Source organism: Chiloscyllium plagiosum, chromosome 25 (assembly GCF_004010195.1).
Source record: "Chiloscyllium plagiosum isolate BGI_BamShark_2017 chromosome 25, ASM401019v2, whole genome shotgun sequence".
In the NCBI taxonomy this organism is placed as follows: domain Eukaryota; kingdom Metazoa; phylum Chordata; class Chondrichthyes; order Orectolobiformes; family Hemiscylliidae; genus Chiloscyllium; species Chiloscyllium plagiosum.
This window is the reverse complement of record NC_057734.1, coordinates 21,201,752-21,224,591: the sequence shown is the minus strand read 5'-3', so window position 1 is coordinate 21,224,591 and position 22,840 is coordinate 21,201,752. Positions and strand designations below refer to the sequence as shown.

Below are 22,840 nucleotides of genomic sequence, written 5' to 3'. Positions count from 1 at the left end.
AGACAGAGGCAACGCAAGGACATTCACATGCAAGCAGAAGTAGAGTGAAAAAAAAAGGAACAGCATAAATTTAAAGAAGAAACACAGCATAATTAGTATACGTACATCAGCTTCAGCTATTAAAAGAATACCAACTAAAAATAAAACATCAAATCAGTATTGCCTCTACAATGTCAAATGTATAACATTTCAGTGCATCTGTTGAATTTCTAAAGCTACGTTAAAGCAATTTGACATTATAGAATTGTTAAAATTCAGATGTCAACATATAGCCAATAGTTATCCATTAGTTAATGCAAAATCTGAAGAGGTAAAACATCACTCTAAAGCATTAAATGAAAGTTGATTAATATTAATTAGTTTTTTTTATACTGAAAACTAATAAAATTGCTGCAAGGTAAAATTAAGAAAAAAATTAATCTGCTCTTTAGATCCTGAACAATATTACATTCCTGCAATTAGAAGAGGGGCTAAAACATGATTGAACACCACAACCAAATTAAATATGCCATCATAACATTTTAACTTAACTTTGACAGGTACATTGACAATTTCTAAAAAAAAAACTTGAAAACCACAGTGTTAGACTCCTATTGTTATTTGCCTACCAAACTGTCCAATCCACCACCAAGGAGGTCCATGGCTCCCATCTGAACTGTTGAAGAGGGAATAGGGGGAACATTTACTGGAGGTCCAAGGTCCAGATTCAGTAGATCACCCAAAAGATCTCCCTGGGATGGTATAACGGCTGGTTGTTGCTCAGTGGGCTGTGCAGCAGCTGATGGGGTTACATCTGGACTCTCTGTACTTTCATTCCTGAGACACGGCAGGAAATTAGACATAATTTAAGCATTGATAATAAGGATAGACAAGTTATGCTGCAGCTTTATAGAACTTTAGTTTAGCCACGCTTGGAACACAGTGTACACTTCTGTCACCACACTATCACAAGAATGTGGAAGCTTTGGAGAGGGTACAGAAAAAAATGTTTGGTATGGGAGAATTTTAGCTATGAAGAAAGGTTGGATAGACTGGGTTTGTTTTCACTGGAACGCAGGCATTTAAGGGATGACCTGATAGAAGTTTAAAAGATTGTGAATGGCAATGAATAGAGTGGAAACTATGAGGCTTTTTCCCCCCAGAGTGGAGGGATCAATTACTAGGAGAGACAGGTTCAAGGTGCAAGGGGTTGGAGAGGTGGACTTTAAAGGAGGTGTGAGGGGCAAGCTTTTCACACAAAGGGTGATGATTGCCTGGAATGTGTTACCTGAGGTGGTGGTGAAAGCAGACACAACAGCAGCGCTCAAGAAACACCTGGATGAATACCTGAACAGGATGGGAATAGAGGGATACAGATACTGCAAGTGAAGAAGTTTTAGCATGGAAGGGCAAAATGTGTCAACGCAGGCTTGGAGGGCCGAAGGGCGTGTTCCTGTGCTGTATTCATCTTTGTTCTTAAGAGCTTTGCTTAAACACAGTACTGACGTTACTGAAAAACTAGTAACTTATATTTCTATAGCTCTTCCCAAAAGCCTTGGGTTTGCCTGATGTGAATGAGATACCTTTGCCTAAAATTCTTGCTTATTTGAAGCAGTCTCCAAAAATCTCGGGCTGTTTCAACTAAGCAAGACATCTCATTTGCATGAGGTAAACTCAATGATGGAAAGGAAATTGGAGTGAAAACATCACAAATGAACAAACGTTTCAGTTATGCACAATTACTCCATAGTTTTACAGTTAAAAGTCATTCATAATCACTCATAAGTTAAACAACGTTACATATCAAATGGTCTATTTCATAAGACAATGGGCATGGACAGCTGTTCTTTCCAATTAGTAGGTCCTACTCATTGAAAAAGCAGTCATGCAATCAGCCAGATGGCTGCAAACTTTAATGATCTGTCTGGTTTAAGAAAGCAGAAACAAATAACCTTAGAGAATTTTTACTTACGATCCAGATCGTGGTGGCAATCTCTTGTGCTGAACACCTCTGCTACCTTCCACAAATGCACTGGGTGGCTTATGGTATACAGAAGCCAGTGTTCCTATGTGACAAATTAACTCATCAAGGAGCGTTGGCTCAATAAGATCTGTTTCTTCTGAAATCAAGGGTTTCTCTGCCAAAACAACTTCCTTTGCAGCTACTGGGTCTGTAGAAAGTAGACGCCAGTATATGTAGCCACGGTCTCGCAGATCAGGATTATCAGAATCCTGCAACATAAAAAAGATTTCACTGGAATAGTATTTATACCTTAGGTACAAACCAGTCATAGCAGAGCATAATACTTGGTTTTTAATCACTATATCCATTCATTGAAATGCTGAATAAAGAACACAATCTGGAAAACATTTTTAACTGCTTAGTTCATGAAGCAAGCATCAGACAGCAAATATTCATTATTTGAAACTATGTAAAAACAACAAGATGATCCCAACAAAAGAACAAATAAACTGTAATGAAGTACATTATAGCACTTCCATCTTCTACTGGTGTACTTTACATAATCTTTAGCCATTCTTCAATACACCATTTAACAGATGATGAAGTATAAGTTGATGTTCAATTATATCCATGGACGTTTAGATATATCTAATAAGCTGGAGTGAACTAAATATTTAGTATTTCTTCCCATAGGTGTCAGGGGGATCATCACTAGTAACAGAGGAAGACTGTGCTGTAGTGATGGTACCTAGAAATCCAGAGGCCCAGGCAAATGGTCTGGAAACATGAGTACAAACCTCACCATGTAGCTTGTGGAATTTGAATTTAATCAATAGATGTACAATTAAAAGCTAGTGTCAGTATGACCATGAAACCATTGTTAATTGTTGATGAAAAAGACTGACCTCATTGACCAATGTCCTTTAAGGAAGAAAATCCACCAATCCTACCAGGTCTGGCCCACATGTGACTTCAGACTAATAGCCACGTGACTGATTCTTAACTGGCTTTACCATTGCCAAAATGTTCCAGATAAATGTTTCATTTAGAAAGTGTTTTTTTTAAGTTCAAAGATAAATGTAAAAAAAATAAAATACAACTGGTGCAACTATTTATAATATGTAAACTATGAACACATGCTCAGTTGTTTCTAACCAAATTATTTTCATTTGGTAAATATTTCCTCCTCAATAACCAGAGTTTGGCTCTTGTACAAGAAATTAGCTATGATAATATACTTTAACTTTCCTTTCAAAGTGACTGCAGGACAACTTAGGTTTTTCCAGCAGTTTTTTTTAAATTATGTAACATTTAAATTCGAGCAGGTTATACAGCATCTTTGTAGAGAGGAAGAGGTCTCAGGTCAGAAGGTAAGCCATGTAACAGGTTTTATGCGAAGGTGGGCGAGACAAGGACAGAGACTGAAGAAAGCTCAAAGATCAACATTTTCTGCTTCGGCACTCTACAGCCTCAGGGTCTCAACTTTGAATTTACTAACTTCAAAAACTGACGACTTCTTGTCTGCACTTTTTTTGCATTCTTTACCAACCCCCACTCTTCCTCCACAACCATGCCATGTTTGCATCTTGTTATTTTGCACGTAGTAGCAAGGACCAAAAAACTTCCTTCAAAAACTTAATTTATACTTCTTTCTTTCTCTCTCCACTTAACAATCCCCATGCTTTTGCATCAGGCCTCTATACTGTCTGCTCTCTTGCTCGTCCTCTACCTCTATTTTCCAACAGCTTTCAGTTCTGAAGAAGTCATACCAGACTTGAAATGTTAACCGTTTCTTTCTCCACAGATGCTGTCAAGACCTGTTGAGTTTCTCTAGCATTTCCTGTGCGGTTTCAAATTTCCAGCATCTGCAGTATTTTGCCATAATGACAGAAGGAACAGCTGAGAGAGAATAGAAGACAGGAGATAGCAGATGATAGAAAAGTTAGTCTTTTAGGGCTAATGGGAATGGAGAGCTCAATAGATCTTGATCTTAAATGGCATCTGAACATGCCTTACAATAACACAGGTGTGCCCCAACTTATGAACATTCATAAGTATTAATGCGATCCCATACAGGGTGTAATTTTAGACATCAAACATATGAACATTTCCTGTGCTGCTTTATATTGTGTTGTGTTCAGACTTGTGAATGGACTCAGGAACCTGTTTCCAACCCAGGGACTGCCTGTAAGCTGTATATTTCAAGTAGGTCACTGGTGTTGTGGTGGGGAAGCTGTTCGAGAAGATACTGAGACACAGGATTTATTCATGTTTGGAAGGGAATGGACTTGTTAGTGGTAGATAGCATGGGTTTGCGCAGGGAATATTTTCTGAGGAGATGACAAGAATGACTGATGAGGAAGACAGTGATGTTGTCTATCTGGACTTTAGTAAGGCATTTGATAAGGTACCTCATGGCAGGCTGGTACAAAATAGAGTCTCATGGCATCCGTGGCATGCTGGCTAGGTGGATATAGAACGTGCTTGGTCATGGTAGACAAAGTAGTAGTGGAATGGTGCTTTGTGGAATGGAGAATATTGAATTGTGTTTCACAGAGATGAGTGCTGGGACCTTTGTTGTTTGCAATATAAATGATCTGGAAGAACACGTAGGTGGTCTGATAAGTAAGTTTGTGCGTGACACCAAAATTGGTGGAATTGCAGATAGTCAGGAGGATTGTCAAAGGATACGGCCGGATGTAGATATATTGTAGGTTTAGGCAGAGAAATAGCAGATGGAGTTTAATCCAGACAAAAGCAAGATGAGACATTTTGGAAGATCAAAGTCAGGTGCAAATTATACAATAAATGCCAGAACCCTTAGGAGCACTGATATACAGAGGGAATTGGGCATACAGGTCAACAGATCACTGAAAGTGACATCACAGGTGGATAAGGTGGTCAAGAAGACAACAGCACAATTGCCTTCACCAGCCAGGGCACGAATTTAAACGCTGGTAAGTTATGTTACAGCTGTATAAAACTTTACTTAGGCCACATTTGGAATATTGTGTGCAAGTCTGGTTGCCTCACTACCAGAAGGACATGAATGCTTTGGAGAGGGTGCAGAGAAAGTTTAGCAGGATGTAGCCTGGTCTGGAGGGTTTTAGATCCAAGAGGAATTGCATAAACTCGGATTGTTTTCATGGGAAAGATGGAGGTTGAGGGATTAGCTGATAGAGACCTTCAAAATTATGAGGGGCATTAGACAGGGTGGTTAGTCAAAGGCTTTTCTCCAGCACAGAAAGGTCAACTATAGAAGGCACAGGTTCAAAGTGAGAGGGGTAAGTTTAGGGGAGAAGTGTGGAAAAAATTCTTCAAACAGAATAGTTGGTGTCTGAAATGCACTGCTAGTGGAGATGGTGGAAGCAGGCACACTGGCAACATTTAAGGCGATCTTGATAGACATGTGAATAGGAGGTGAACAGAGGAATAGAAACCGCACATGAGCGAAAGGTAGCAGGTCTAAATAAGACACAGAAATTAGCACAGGCTTGGCGGGCTGAAGGGTCCGTTCCTGCGGTGTATTTGACACCTATTCCATGAGTTATCCATATCTTCAAATCATTCTCATCCATTCAATCAGGTCATGGATATGCAAACAAATTCCTGCATGAATCTTTGTTCAGCATGCTTTTACATTTGAAAATTACTATTGGGTTTTTAATCTTGTTTTGTCAGTATTACTACAGACTTATACCACCATGAATCTACTCTTAAGTCCTGCTGCTTTCACCAGAACTGTTTCTGAACCTTTCCATGCCAGTCTAGGGTGCTGGGCATATTGAAATTCATGGGCGTTTCATCCATGATGAAGAAGTTACTTAATGGGTATTATGAGCAATCCTAGTCTTTGGCAGCATCAGTCCATAACATGGCTACACCAAATAGTTGCTCAACTGAAATCTCTGCTGGATCCAGTTATTGATTTGGAGAATTGAGAGTTTATATGCACTGCATTTCTAGTTACACTAACAATTTCCACAATTTTAAAAGATTCATCCTGCTAATTATTTCTCAAAATCAAGTCAGTCACTGGTCCGTTTATTAGGTGGAGTTTTTGGTCTTGAGCACCTTCTTCAGGGCAAATTTCTTTTTCCACTCTTGCACCAGATTTTCACCAACACCATACTGCCTCACTGCAAAACAGCTATTTAACAAGATACCAAATATTATGGACTTCCAACTTAGAGGCAACTTCACATTTCATTCATTTTTCTAGATGGCCTTTTTCTGTTCAGCATTCAACATGCCACGCACAGCTTGCTGTGTGGTCATGTCTTAAATTCCTGTGCACCATCTTCAACAGGCATTGTAAGTTGGTGCATAAGATTAAGGGAGTAAAACATTCAAGTTTTGGGGACTGAGGGGGAAATCCAGGCTAGTTACTGAAGACAGCATAGTATTTCATGCAGAAACAGGGGGTCAACACAGAATGTATGAAAGCACAATTTCTGGCATTGTTTTCACATCTTGACACAAAAGAGACTCATGTTAGCCAACAAACAGGAGGCTGGTGAGAAGTAGCTGTGAAGAGACTAGACTTGTGGAAATATGTATTGAGAATAATTACAAGAATAAGTGGAACAGCTTTCAAAGGACAACTGAAGACTTGCCCTGGCATGGCAGGGAGAAGAAGCTGATATACAGCTGGAATGACTTTGGAATTTGATCTGCAAGGACCTGCTGGGAGCATGCCATAAGCTAAAAATCAAAGTATTTTGGTTGAGTTAGTAGTTAATATGAAACTACCTTCCTTTATTTGATGTAGTTATGTAAACATTATTGTTAAGTAATGTTTCATTGAGATTTAGTTTCTTCGTTGCTGTAAAAGTTGTAAAATATGCAAGCACGAGGGAGACAATGGCCTAATGGTATTATCGCTGGACAATTAATCAGAGATCCAGTTAATGCTCTGGGGATCCAGTTCAAAGGCTGCCATGGCAGATGGTGAATTTGAATTCAATAAATCTCTGAAATTTTTAAGAATCTAATGATGACCATTAATTCACCACCGATTGTCAGAAAAGCCTATCTAGTTCACTTTTGTCATTTAGGGAAGGAAAATGCCATCCTTACCTGGTCTGGCCTACATGTGACTCCAAACCCACAATGTGGTTGACCCTTAACTGCCCTCTAAGCAATTAGGAATGGGCAAGAAATACTGCCTATCCAGCAATGCCCTCATCCCATGAGTGAAGAAAGAAAACAAAATGTCCTTTGGTCATTTTGGTCAGTCACTGGGAAATCTATTGGTCTCTACAGGGCTTGTAATAGTCCTTTTGAAAAAAAAAGGATTGACCAAAAAACAAAAAAAAAAATTGTACTGGGTTACAATCTACATCTGGGTTCCAATTTTATAGTCAGGTTTATTAAACAGATGGAAAAACAAACAAACCTGCGTGGCTAAGCTGAGAACTTGCTGCACCAGTTCCTGCGTCTCAGTTGGTTTTTTTAAGAACAGTTTCACAATAGCTGTCAAAAGCTGAAGCTGAACCTATCACAAAAGGACAAAAATGCCATGAGGAATCATGAAGTGCATTTCACTTGGCAAACAATCAGAATTATTGATATAATTTTTTAAAAAGATAAAAATGTTACTTCATATGCAAAAGTACACTAACAATCAAAATATATATCGGTATCTAACAAACAGATTCTAATATTCATAGTATTAATAAAGTTATATTCTGCTCTTCAGGTATGGCCCAAAGGCAGTGGTGTCTAAGTGTGTAGGAGACTCTAAAATAATGAGGCATGTTAAAACAATTCTGAATATCAGGGCAATCTGTCTATTTACCATTCAGGTCTAAACATTACCCCCTTATTTGGGTATATTGGAAAGGTGAAGATCAACTTCTTACCTGTGTGCTTTCATCGTGAAATCCTTCCAAGAAGCTCTCTAATAGTTCATCAGCATTGTCAATTCTTTCTGCATATTCACCTACTATCCAGATCATAGCAGCTCGTGCTTCTGGTTCATCAAGCGAGTCAAGATTTTCACAAAGTGTAGCAATAACACTTTCATACCTTGATTTATAAGGCAGAAGACGTTTTATAAAAGTACCCTTTTCCATAAAACACTTCAGCTATTTCACTATTTACATTGTATTAAGAGTGATATGAGGAAGTGGAATCAGGGCTCAACTTGATTCTGGAATGAAGTGGAGCAAATTCCTCTACAGAAAGTATGATCCACTCTTACAATTAAGTGGGGTCATTGCTAAATTTACATTGCAGTTTTGCATTTTTGGAATGGTAATGCACATGCAATATTTATGCAGCCCAAGATTCACATTGTTATTATAATTCCGTGAATTAGAATGCAATAAACACATTTCATATTCAAAAAAGGCTGAAGGCACTGAGTCAACTAGTGGTAGTAAACAAAAGTACGATTGAGTGAAAAGTGTACAAAAAATAATGCAACCATGTCATTTTCACATGCATGGTGTGGGCAGTGTCCGTCAATTTTCATTTTTACCATAGACACGCCAAACTTAAGGTATTAAAAAGACTGTTGTGCGAAGATAGGATGAATAAATTTTAGATAGTCACATCGAATACTTAGCCAGCAATATAATTTTAAATTTATGACAATGATCATAGTAAACTTAGATCACTGTTGAAATAGTAGTCACTCAGCTTTTAGATTAGTTTTATGAAGCAATTTAAACAAATAGCTAGTAAGCAATTACAACTGCAAAACTTCAGAAATCAAAATAAAGAGGTTTTTTTTAAAAAAAATGTAGTCTTCTTTCGAGACATCACTTGCTGAAAAGTTTCAAGTTACTTGGAAATTTCACAATATGGAGTCAGTTTTATTTGTGTGTTTGCTTTCCTGTTCATTTATTTATTTTACATCAAATCTGATGTAGTGCATTTGGGCAATGGGCAGAAATATGTGGACGTTTAATAAATGTGCACATATTTCTTGAGTTTACTGAAATGAAAAGAGAAATCCATAAAACAGATACATTATTGTAAAAAAACACAAATAGAACCTACTTGTTTGGGTATTTGCGGAAGATGTCTTTGATTACTACTATGGCTTCCTGCACAACGTAATTTACCTTTGTTTGAATGAGGTCAAGGAGTGTGCTCACGCAGCGCTCTGCTGATTGCTGAAACAAAGCATTTATTAAGTTATTGCTTGCTGCAGTATTCCTTCAAATGAGAAAAGACAATCAGACATTACTGCTATTGTTTTATATCTTTAATGCACGTCAACGTTCTCATTCCAACATCTATGGAAATTAGTTAAAATTCTTGAATTGGGCTTAAAATGGAATCAAGGGTTCACAGGAATTTTAACTCACTCTTACTGAGGTACTGGCAATGCTGAATTAAAAATAAGTACTTTGTATCACTTCACTAAACTAAATTAAATTTATTTAAAGCTTTTAATGAAATAATAAATTATCAGAGCACAAGTAAACAAACTGAAGTCTTGGCATGGCATCAATTAGTAGAACTGCACTGAGTCCTTAACATAAAAACAGGCTAAAATAGATCATTATTCCTGGTTAGAGAGAGCTTGGAAGACAGTTACCATTTCGCATCATGTAATTCAATATTTTCTCAATCAGGAATTCACAAGTCTGATCTGTGATATACTAGCATTAATATTTAGAATTTATTCTTTACCTCAACTTTAATAGCACACCGTCCAATTGCACGCACAGCCTTCCGTACAAAGTCAACATCTACTTCTGTTGCGTATTCCTTCAATTCTGCCAACACCTGCAAGTTGGAATAATTAATATGAGCTAATCAAAAACTGCATGCATCATAAATCAATTTATGTTGGAAGGTAAGTAAAACAGTTTCAAAACTGGATCTATCCTCTTATTGGGATCTTCCATAATCAACAAATTTGCAAATGTAATGATAGTCTCAATGTAATTTGGCACAGCATATAACACACCAATTCTAGTTTGGCCTCCAGATTAAATTTCCGATTAATTTCAAGAAAGTGCCAATTAGCCCAAAAAAGCTGGTTTTAAAAAGCTAAATACTTCGCCTGTTTTGAGACCACTTCATTTTGTCTCAAAGCTGCCCTTCTGACTTCTACAACTTAAAAAGAAACATTTGTGTGCAATTCTGGTCTCTTTCCTATCGGAAAGATGTTGTGAAAGTTGAAAGGGTTCAGAAAAGATTTACAAGGATGTTGCTAGGGTTGGAGGATTTGAGCTATAGGGAGAGGCAGAATAGGCTAGTGCTGTTTTCCCTGGAGCATCGGAGGCTGAGGGGTGACCTTAGAGGTTTATAAAATCATGAGGGGCATGGATAGGATAAACAGACAAAGTCTTTTCCATGGGGTGGGAGAGTCCAGAACTAGAGAACATTGGTTTAGGGTGAGTGGAGAAAGATATAAAAGAGACTTAAGAGGTAATATTTTCACTCAGAGGGTGGTGTGTGTGTATGGAATGAGTTGCCAGAGGAAGTGGTGAAGACTAGTACAATTGCAATGTTTAAAAGGCATCTGGATGGGTATATGAATAGGAAGGATTTGGAGGGATATGGGCTGGGTGCTGGCAGGTGGGACTAGATTGGGTTGGGAAATCTGGTCGGCATGGACGAGTTGGACCGAAGGGTCTGTTTCCGTGCTGTACATTTCTATGACTCTATTTACTCCTCAAACATATTGTGATAAGCAAATTATCGTTAACCTTGACAAGAATCTTATCTTAACTGCCAAGTTCATATAATTTAGAGATCCTAGTGTTTGGTTGCACAAAGATTTTTTCATGAGAAAGAAACTAGTAAATAATACATACAATAACTAGGACCTAATTACTATGGGAAGCGATTGAAAAATTATGCTTCGAGACAAATGGAACTGTCGTCAGCTTGCCATTGCTGTTCGCAAAATGAATTAATTTATTAAAGATTATTGAAATGTCCAATTGTAGCCTAAATATATATAGTTAGTGCAATAAAAGTGTGAATAAATCAGTCACAATAAAATTGACTTCACAAAATAACACGTAGCCTAGATATCATGTCCTTAATCTAATTTTTCTGTGAAATCACTAGATATGGACAAATCTCATCAGAGCAACATAAAAATGAATAATTAATTTGAACGTAATGAATTTTTGCCCATTTCACTGGATGACCCAACAGCCTTGCAATTGAAATCTATATCAATTAATCATTTAACTGTATCTGTTATTTGCTGTCAACTATTTACTGGGAAAATTATTCCAGTGTTCATGACTAACAAAAAGATACACAAAAAATGAAAATACAATCCATAGTTGATGTCGATCAAATGTTTGAAAATAAAACTTTGTGGGTAGGGTGGAGCTCATGTTAGAAAACAGTTCAAACATAGTTTTTTAGCCCAAAGAAATCAGTATTCCAAACACATCCCTTTCTCAACAAGATAAAATCACTGCACATCAGCAAGGTTTCCAACAATTGTAAATAAAACATACCAATCTGAACAACAATCTAGAGTGCAAGCAAAACTGCACCTTCAAGCATTAAAAATCAGTTAAGAATGCTTCATAATTCACGCAATTTGAAAATGAAGCACTGCTAATGTATGACCATGGATTAAAAATAGAGCAGTTTTTCAAGGCTGCTCTTCCATAAAAGAACACAGACATAATGCAAAAGCAAAAGACTGCAGTTGTCTGAAATCTGAAAATATACATGAATGCTAGAAATTCTCAGGTCTGACAGCACGCGTGGCGAGACAAACAAAGCCAACTTGGTCAGTTAACAATGTTTCATCCGACCTCATGGCCATCTAGATTGATAAACTTTTCTCTCTCCAAAAAATGCTGTCAGACACAAGTACTTTCAATATTTTATGATCAACGTAATTTGGACAGTACATTTGAAGTACTGACCTGTGCAATATTGGCTTGAGAAGCCAAGCGAATCATAATGTCCAGTTTTTCCAGTTTCACATAAATTGGATCATTGTATTTTACAAAGAAAACTTTCATTTCATGCTTAAGAATTTCAGGCCTATTTGAAGAAAAACAAGATTTAGTATAAAAGTTACATTTCACTTTGCTCCTAATTCCTGTAACGCTTTAATTCCAGTTTTCAATAAACAAATGTGTGAAGTATGATTATGCATGGTAATTCATACAGAATGAATAGATGACAAAGATATGCCTCACTATGGACAATTATATTTGCACGTGCGTCTAAGTGAGAATCAGTTTACAACAGGACCAGTGAAGTGTGTGGATTTTTCCTAAAGATTCATTGCCATTCATAAAATTTGGTAGCAGATTCAATATGCTGTTATCTGCTGTAACATCTGGCATACTACTTTATTTCACTGTATCATTCCACCATCTCGAATATAATTTTCAAGAAATTATAGTACAGAAGTAAACCATTTGGCCACTGTACTGCAATTATTCATGCAAATATTTCAGATGAATATCACTTCATCAGATTGCACATTAACTCGAAGAGCTGATCAAAATATTTATTGCGATGTTCACAAACTCTGAAAGATTAACCTGTCTTTCCCTGTTGAGATGGAAAACTGATATAGATTTTCAATATTTCAGATTTACAGAATTTACAATTTTGCAAGGAAAATTCACACTGTCTATGCATTCTTCAATATAACCACTTGCATAGCATGCACAAAGTAAACCAAGAATGGTCAGAAATTAGTCACGTACTCAAATTTCAGCTGGAAAATAAGGATTAAACACTTTAGCAGTCAGGAAATAAATCAACTTTAATCTTTTGTTAATATTAGTCTAATTTGTATAATATGCAATTCAGACAGGTTTGCAATCTAGTTGGGGTAAAGTGCCTTCAAAGAATACTAAAGCATGCTTATTTTATGCAAAATTCATTTAAGGTTGAAGAGTAAAATAGGAAATGATATATTCACGATCTGAAATTGGATGGTACTTTACAAAGGAGGATTCAAGATCTTTTTGTTTTGAAATGGTGGGAATAATGAAGGCAGTTTTGAAAAGGAACATTAACCAGGTACTGTTACAATATTTAAAATATACTTGGATGAGAACATGAATCAGAAAGGTTTAGAAGGACACAGGCCAAATGCAGGCACATGGGACTAGTTTAGTTTGGGAAACTTAGTCGACATAGACAATTTGGACTGAAGGGTCTGTTTCCATGCTGTATGATTCTATGACTTTATCTACAATATTAGCTGACTGAGGGCAGGAAAAAAATTTGTACAAATGGAGTCACGCAAGAGCAAGTAGGTTCCCATGAGACAGATGAGGCTGAAAAAAAGAATTACATCTATCGCCAAAGAGATCCTAAAACAATGAATAATTTGGCAGAGTTTTGACCACATTAGTCATGGGCCAGCATTTATTGCACATCCCTATTTTTGTAGAGGGCAGTTAAGAGTCAACCACATTGTTATGAGTCTGGAGTTAAATGTAGGCCAGATCAGGCAGAAAGGCAGTTTCCTTCCCTGAAGGACATGAATGAACCAGACTGGTTTATCTGACAATCGACAATGAATCATTTCATCAATAACTTTGAATTCCAGATGTTACTGACTCAAATTCTAACATCTACTGTGGCAACATTTGAAATGGGTCCCCAGAGTATTACCTGCAACTAAAGATCAGCGATAACACCACTATGCCATTGCCTCCCGTTTCAGGTCTGAATGCACTGGATTTAGGAAGCTCAAATGGGGTAATCATTAGCCCAAGAGGGATTAGAGGTTTTCGATAGAGACATGGACATCAGTAGGCAGCACATTAAGAGAAGTTTGGTTCCCAACTAGAATTTTGAAGAGTAGTGTGCAAGGCAAAGGATGTTGGAATTAGGAAATTTAACTTTGATATCAGTAATATCAGCAATTAGCATCCCCAGTCACAAACAGTATGATTAGATAAAGCATAAAGTTTCTCTTAAACAAATTTATACACTCAGCTGCACCAGTTTAAAATTTTCCATTCTCATGGCAGAAATTTGATTTAGACATGCATAAACAGTAGCAAACAAGTTTACTTGAACTAGCTGGCAAAAATAAACAATGAGTTATTAAAAGTGAATTAATTCCACAGCTTGAGAACTTAATAAATTACTGCAAGTTAACCAACTATGCATAAGCCCATGCAAAATTCATTTAGTTTTATAAAAGAAAAGACAAATGAGAGTTGCATTCATATGAAATCGCCCATGTGTTTAAGACAACCCAAAGCACTTCAGTGAATTATGAAATTAGTTTATTGCACAGTATAATAGAAAAAACTCAATTGCAGCAAACAGTAGTCAGCAAGGTCCATAACATTGCAATCAAATAAATGACTAGCAAATCTGTCTGTTGGTAATACTTAAGGATTGAATACCAGCTAAAAAGCCAGAATTGTTTCCTGATCATTAAAAACAAATGATCTTGTACATCTATCTGGACATGCAGATAAGCTCCTACACAATAAGTTGCATAGTAAAGCATCCCTTTTTGCACTATAGCTATTGCACAAAATATACACTATTATAATTCATGTTTTAGAATGAAACTTAAAAAGCAGAGCTTTTTGATTCATTTGAAAATATTAACACTTAACACCAAAGAACAAAATGATAATTACATCTGGTCAAATGGTAATTTTAAAATAAATGTTGATGCTTTAATTGTTTAAAACATGTGTTCCTAGAAACCTTCATGCCTTATAACACAAATGCTCCGTTACTTCCAAAAACTAAACAGCAAAATATACCTTTTCTGTACAATGAGATTAATGTTTCGGAGGGCAACATATTGAAGCTCTGGTTCTGCAGACAGCAATGTTACAAGTGGGGGTGCCAGTTTCTTCAGCAAAGTGCCATAGTAATCCAAGTCCTTTGACAACATTTCCATGAATTTCATGAGGACTTTTACAGCCGACAGGACAACAGCTGAGTTAGCATGAGATAAACGTGGCGTCACACGTTCGCAGATGCTATCAAACAAGAGATTCTTGTTAAAGTCATGTTTAAATTATCACAATTAACACATTTTGTATATATTCTAATACACAAGAATGAAAGAATGATATTTCACTTGGGCACTAATTTAACTCAATGGAATAAGATGACCAATTACTAGCTGAAAGATGCAGACTGGTGCTTCAACTTCTACTTATTAAAAAGCAAATAAGTTGCACACATTTTCTTCATGCAATTAAAAGGATCAACATTTATAAATACAACTTTTTAACCAATGCATTGTTAAAATTGGAAATATATAAATATTCTAGAAAAAAAGAATAATATGTAATTGTGTCAAAGTAAGAAAATACTTTAATCTGTCAGTTTTACCTTTGAGCCTCCCTGTCATCTTTTGGACTGTAGTTGGCTAAACAATCCAAGATAAATATCTGTCCCCATTCAGTACATTCATTTAAGGCTGTTAAAAGTTTATTGATAGTCTGAGGGTTGAGGTCCAATAAATTGCTATTTGGATGGGACTCTGCAATCTCTGACAGAGCTGCCACAGCATTTGCCACCACCTGCAAATTGAAAGAGTTCAGGGAATTTAGTTAAAAGAGAACTTTCATGTCAAAGTGACTCAAAAAGAAATTACTCCAAACATGTTGTGGGACTCCAACTGGCTATTTAGACCTGGTTTATCATTGTCCGTCATCAGTATATGGTTCAAAATTATTTTGACTAGTTCATTATCGTATGTGGTGAGGGATAAATAGAAATATATAAATTGATCAGAAAAATCAAGCCTATGCTGTTTCTAACAATTTCTTACAAGGACTGAGGATGTCATCTCAAAATAAAAATCCCAAGAATTTTTCAGTTTTAAAAAGGTTGGATCCTGTCATACCTACAAATAAGAAATATCTTCTGTAAACAGTAGTGCACATTGCCTGTAGATATCACACAAACACTATCACACTGTTAAATGAGCATAATCAAAGGCATGGGAAGATTTGATCATAGAATCCCTACAGTGTGGAAACAGGCCACTCAGCCCACTGAGTCCACATCCGACCCCACCAAAAGGGAATCCCGCCCAGCCCTAAACCTCTACCTTATCCTGTATTCCCCATGGCCAACCCACCCCAGTCTGCACATTCCTGGACACTATGGACAATTTAGCACAGCCAATCCACCTAATTTGCACATCTTTGGACTGCAGGAGGAAACCGGAGCACCCAGAGGAAACCCATGCAGATATGGGGAGAATGTCTGTGTCGAGTCTGCACAGTCGCCCCTGGCTGGAATTGACTATGGGTCCCTGGCACTGTGAGGCAGTAGTGCTAATCACTGAGCCACCATGCTGCCCCATTGACTACATTATAGATACAGACTATTGGACAAAAGTGAGGTTTATTTAAAATCCTAACATATGCTTCTATTACTTGGCACTACTGAAAAGCAGGCTGAATGAGACATTAAGTGCCACAATCATGTTGACAGTTCAGCTCATCATTTGGTCACTGAATCCTATTTTATAACTTTGAAAGTGTAAATATTGTTGATAAAAGTGCAACTGATTCATTATGTCCGTTTGGGAAGGAAACATGCTGTCCTTAACTGACTTGACCTTCAGGTGACTACAGTCCTATTTCAATGTGCTTGACTCTTAATGGCCCTCTGAAGCAGCCTAGCAAGCCATTCAGTTGTGTTAAATCACTGAAACGTGGAATGATTAATAAATACCTCCTGGTCAGTACCACCCAAATCCAAAGATTGAATTAAAAAAATGAAAATGTCAAAAAAGATAAATACTTCACTCAAATATAACAAACAAGGATCCAAGAACAACTTGCTTGGAATAGCAAAACTCTTATGGTCAGTCGAGCTGAAAGACTAGGCTCCAGGGAGGCAATTTTATACAAAAGGTTCATGAGAATAAATGAAAATAAGTTTGGAGATGTAGCATTTGTTCATCATCCTACCAGATTTGTCAAGTCAACTTCTATCAGCAGTGATTGAAAAAAAAAACTCTGTTAAACATCAACATTAATTTCAGCCACAGTTGGAAGAGAAACTATAGCAGCTTTCAATCTGCACACAATGGCATACAAGGAACAGATGTTACAGGAGTGATTTAGCCACCAGAACAGAGAAATATTCTTTGCTGTTGACAGGTGAAATGCTCCACATAACCCCTCTCCTTGTAATAACTATTTGCTGCTTGAACTTAAATATCCTATGCAATTCATGACTTTGCCCTTAATCATGTAAACTAAAGTTTTACTGAAATGTATGCACCCAAATGACTTATTAATTCATAGAAATTTTAAAATATGAGCATGACATTTCTTATTGGAAAGGCACCAGCTAGTAGGGATATTGTAGGCATAGTAGGAACTACATATTTTAGGTAGTTGTGAATCTTCCTAATGAGTGCACTGTAAATTCCAATCCTATTGAGCATTATCAGGTTTCTCTCCCCAGCTTTGACATTTACTTTAAAATGTGTGTACAATTCATCACAACATGATCAATGTAACCTAGGCTACTCACACAAGATCAAAAGTCACTAAGATGAGACTTGCTCAGATCTTATAGTCTATGTTGCAATATATTGCTACACCACATTGAGACAATTTATTGATTGCTCACCTTACTGGTAACTAGTTTTGTCTGTGCAAGTGCTGCTTGCTTCAGCAAAATTTGTTCTTTTTCTGGCAAGGTTTCTTCCCTTTTTAGTTCATTCCTTCAGTAACAATTTGCAAGATTAATTTTCTCTTCTTCAATCACTTGTCTCATTTGGTTTTTATGCTATCCTCTCAATCTCCTCCAGTATATACCCTTGAACTTGCTCACCAGCTTTGAAAATAGCTGCATTTTGACATGCTGGTAAAAAAAATTTAAACACCTAACCAGGATTAAAATGTAGCCTATCAAAACTACATTATGATGACCTGCATGTAGAAACTTTTCTGTTTAAAAAACACATTTAATACAGGATAAGACAGCTTCATAAAAAGTCATTCCCCTAAAGCATTCACACGTGAAAGTAGTAGTAATCTATCCACATTTGACACAGACAAGATCATATTGTTTTTCCTCATCCTAATGCATTCAAATTGCAAGAGGTACTGATCCAGCAGTCAAAGGCTTTCAGGTTTGCAACTTTACCAAGGAAAATCTTCTGGTAATGAATCAGTGGCGATTTATTTGATTAAAATAATGATCCACTGATCAATAAAGAAAGCCTGGATAATTAAAAAATGGAATCACTGCAGGAATTAGTGTTGGATGTTATTATAACAGTTTTCAGATTAAACTCATGGTGTTATTCCACAGAATTTTTAAAAAATATAATGCAACTTCAGGCCTCCCTTGTCAGTTTCAGTTGGCAGCTTAACAATATGCTTCATAGAATGGTTGAGAGATCATCTGCACAAAGATCTTTGGCAGGATGAGAAGCTCAAAAGTGAGGAGGGGGTGGTGTGTTGTGATACTAAGGTGCAGATGGAATCATGCACATCAGTACATCAGCATAGAAACATTTCAAATAGCATTTCTTACGCAAACTTGAATAGCTCAACTCTCAATTACGTTAAATGCTTGATCATCTTCACCTTGATAGTAATCTACATTTAAATATCCTTTTATGCTCTTCAATTTGGCAATGCATCCTTGTCCATTTGTCAATGTTGGTGGACAATTGAACAACTCACGAGAGGAGGCAGCTACATAAATAAGCTAGCCTCAAATAGGTGGTGGCCAAGGCCAAGAGGGCTCAGTACAAAAGATAAATCTGAAGCATTTGCAACAATCTTCAGTTAGACGTGAAAGAACAATCCATCGCCGCCTCTTCCAGAAATCTTCAACATTACTACTGTTAATCTGCAGACATTGCAATTCACTATATGATGTCAAGAAAAGATGAAGACACAGGAGGGGCAAAGGCTATGGGAGCTGACAGCATTCTGTACATATTACTGAAAATATGTACTTCAGAACTTGCCATGCCCCTAACCAAGCTGTTTCAATATACTGGCAAATATTTGATATGAAAAGCTGCCCACACAGGTGCAGTACACAAAAAGCAGGTCAAATGCAATCCAGCCAATTACCACCCCATTAGTACATGTTCGATCTTCAGTAAAGTGATGGGAAGTCATCGAAAGTGCTATCAAGCAGCCTTTGTTCAGCAATAAACTCTTCAATTTGGGTTCCAAGAGGGTATTCAGCTCTTGATCTCACATGGACAAAACAGCTGAAATCCAAAAGTGACACAATGGTGACTATCCGTGACATCAAGTCCACATTTGACACAGTGTGACATCAAGGAGCCATGGCAAATCTAGAGTCAATGGGAATCAGAGAAATCTCTCTCTGCTTGGAATCATGCCTAGCACAAAGGAAGAAGACGACCAGTTATCTCAGCTCCCAGCCATCTCTGCAGTTCCTCAGGGATGCACAGGGGTGAGGGGTTGATCCTAGGACCATCTTCAGCTGCTTCTCTCCATAAGGTCAGAAGTGGTAGCGTTCTCAAATTATTGCACAACATTCTCAATTCCTCAGATACTGATGCAGTCCAAATCTGAATGCAGCAAGACTAGGACAATATCCAATGCAAAAGTAAATTATTGCAGATGTAGAATCTATCCTGAGAACAAAAAGTGCTGGAGATCACAGTGGGTCAGCCATCATCTATGAAGAGAAAGCAAGCTAACGTTGAGTCTAAGTGACACTTCAGAGCTTAAGTGAAGAGTAGAGGGTGTGGGGGTTGCACTGCTCGGGGAGAAGGAATGTTGATAGTTTAGATTCAGTGACCAATATCACTCAATCTGAACTATCAACACCCTTTCTCTACCAGAATCCAAGCCCCACCCCCTTCCTCACTCCTGCATAAATGCTGTCCTCTCCACACTTCAGCTAAGCTAGAGTCGTCAGAGTCATCTAGACTCGAAACATTAGTTAGCTTTCTCTCCATGGAGAATGTGAGGTCTGCAGATGCTGGAGATCAGAGATGGAAATGTGTTGCTGGAAAAGCGCAGCAGGTCAGGCAGCATCTAGGGAACAGGAGAATCGACGTTTCGGGCATTAGCCCTTCTTCAGGAATGAGGAAACAAGCGAACGAGGGCATAGATAACACTACAGACAGGAGTGATATCCAGGAAACATGGTGGATAATAATAGTAAGGAAATCGGCGAAGTAGGATGTAAAAAACAACGAAGATTAGATCAGATGCTGCCATGGCCACCAGATAACAAGTGCTGCATGTAGAAAGACCACATTTGCCCCGTGCTAAGATTATAATCACCACGAGGCTAACTGTAAGAGGGAAAAAGGACAAGTTGAAGATACTGATCAAACATTCTCCGTGCCTGAGCTGTGGTTGTAAGTAATGGCACAGACATAATTGTTGTTCCATCCATATGAAGTTCAGAAAATCTGAACCACAGCAACAAAATATCTCTGAAATAAATCATTTGCACTCTTCGAAGACATAGTAAAGATCATGAGCAAAGGATTTCTCACAGAAGCATAGTCATGTTCTCAATTGTTTTGGGAGGGGAACAGTAGTGGATGATTTTACCTGTTTTATAGGTTACTCAGACTTCCCATAAGACGACAGTATCCAAACAAAGACATCTGGGATCTACAAAACCAAGAACGGCAGACACCGGACATGGACACTGATTGCAGTATTTCTGTATTCGATTTCAGAGTCTCCATAACTCAGATTACTTAGGGCACTACATATCCACACAATATAAAAGACCATCGAATCACTCCACAGTGTACAAGAATGGACGAACAAATCATCGAGATAATCCCTATATCGTGCAGCATTGTAAATCCTGACATTCTGAACTATGAAGATATTCAGGAGTGAATCCAATAGCTGGGTACAGAGAAGCCAGTGAATCCAATCACCATACAACCAGTTGGATTCCCACCGCAACCATACGAACTTCAACACCCACCTGTCCAAGACTGTATACCACAGCTCCCAACGAAATAAAAGCTGAATCCATGCAGCATTGTTCAATGCAACTTTTTGGTTTAGAAATCAGACTCTGTATTTTGGATTAAGCAAGGCTTTCTGTCTGATGTTCAGGCTCACATTCCCAAGCTCTTCTTCTGGACCCTTTTCTTGTGAACAGAGATCAAACTTCCCACTGAGCAAATACATGAAACCATCTCGATCAGAAGCAACCTGGATGGTCTCATCATTGTTCACAGTGTAGTTGTCAGGCCCAACTTCAAGTGTCTGCATCGCCCTTTTCGAGAGACCAAAGCAGAATAAAGAAGATTATACTCAATGATAAACCACAACATTTACACCTGTATTTCGTATTTGGAACATAAATATCAAATTGGCTTCTAAATCAGCCAGGAATCCAGCGACTGAATTGACTCATATTCAGATACTTCTGAACAATTATCATTTGTCATTTCTCTCTTTATCTTTATCTTTCATTCCCTCTTGTTCTCCCCATCCCCCTCACTGGCAGCCTCTCCCTTTGTCTCTTTCGTTCTATGCGTATTTGCTTCTATCCCTTTCTGCTATTCTCTCCTCTTCGCTCTCTTTTTTTGTTTTCTTTCTTATTGGAAGCCTCTCAATTTCTCGCTCACTCTTTCCTTTTATCATTGTCTTCTCTCTCTCTTTGCTCTCTCTGCCCTTTTACTCCCGCAGCGCGCACTCTTCACACTCTCCCTCCTGCCACCCCAGTCTGGAATTGCCCTGCCTCCCCCATTCAAACTTTTGCAACCAACAAGTTTATAGCTCCCCCCAAAAAAATTGTACACTAACCTTTTCACACACTTATTTGTGCCCGTCCTTCCTTCCACACCAGACAGCATCCAGGTCTATCGAATCTGTGATCCACATGATTTATGACCCTCAAGTATCAGAACATAGAAAAGTACAGCACAGTACAGGCCGTTCGGCCCTCGATGTCGTGCCAACCTGTGAAACAGGATTGAAGCCCATCGAACCTGCACTATTCCATATTCATCCATATGTTTTAGTCAATGACCATTTAAGTGCCCTTAACGTTAGGCGAGTCTACTAGTATTGCATGCAGGGTGTTCCACGCCCTTACTACTCTCTGAGTAAAGAGACTACCTCTGACATCTGGCCTATATGTTTCATCCCTCAATTTAAAGCTATGTCTGCTTGTGCTAACGATCACCATTCGAGGAAAAAGGCTCTCACAGTCCACACTATCTAATCCCCGATCAGCTTATATATGTCTATTAAGTAACCTCTTAACCTTCTTCTCACGAATGCAAACAGCCTCAAATCCCTTAACCTGTCCCCATGAAACCTTCTTTCCATATCAGTCAGCATCAAGGTATATCTCCTCTGTACCATTTCCACGGCTGCTATGTCCTTCCTATAATACAACGACCAGATCTGCATAAAATCCTCCAAGTGCGGCCGCACGAGATCTTTGTACAGCTGCAACATGATGTCATTGGTCTGAAACTCAATCCCCTTACCAATAAAATCTAAAACACTGTACACCTTCTTAACAACCCTATCTACCTGGGTGGCAACTTTCAGGGATCTATGTCCATGGATACCAAGATCTCTCTGTTCATCTACACTAGCCCAGTAAGCTGCATTCCTGTTACTCCTTCCAAAATGAATCGCCTCCATTTGCCACCTCTCAGCCAAGCTCTGCAGTTTATCTATGTTCCTCTGTCACGAGCAACATCCTTCTGCACTGTCCACAACTCCACCGACCTTAGTGTCATCTGCAAATTTACTAACCCATTTTTCTACGCCCTCATCCAGTTCATTTTTAAGGATGACAAACAGCAGTAGCTCTAAAACTGATCCTTGCGGTACACCACTAGTAACTGAAATGCAGGATGATAGTTTCCCATCAACCACCACCCTCTGTCTTCTTTCAGCTAGCCAATTTCTGATTCAAACCACCAAATCACCCAAAATGCCAAGCCTCTGTATTTTCTAATAGCCTACTGTGGGGAACCTTATCAAATGC

At 38.0% G+C, this 22,840-nt stretch overlaps 1 protein-coding gene across 5 annotated transcripts in view; it reads right to left on the bottom strand.

Annotated features, from left to right (window-relative positions):
- Positions 1-22,840, bottom strand: part of LOC122562630 (AP-1 complex subunit beta-1) — a 76,188-nt gene that overhangs the window by 26,509 nt on the left and 26,839 nt on the right. For all 5 annotated transcript variants that reach the window (XM_043715639.1, XM_043715636.1, XM_043715638.1 and 2 more), the window contains exons 6-14: positions 15,221-15,411; positions 14,641-14,862; positions 11,806-11,926; positions 9,590-9,685; positions 8,951-9,066; positions 7,807-7,972; positions 7,341-7,439; positions 1,952-2,211; positions 609-816 (exon numbers count right to left, since the gene is read on the bottom strand). In XM_043715639.1, the coding sequence (XP_043571574.1) occupies positions 609-816; positions 1,952-2,211; positions 7,341-7,439; positions 7,807-7,972; positions 8,951-9,066; positions 9,590-9,685; positions 11,806-11,926; positions 14,641-14,862; positions 15,221-15,411 (1,479 nt within the window). The remainder of the gene's footprint in view (positions 1-608; positions 817-1,951; positions 2,212-7,340; positions 7,440-7,806; positions 7,973-8,950; positions 9,067-9,589; positions 9,686-11,805; positions 11,927-14,640; positions 14,863-15,220; positions 15,412-22,840) is intronic.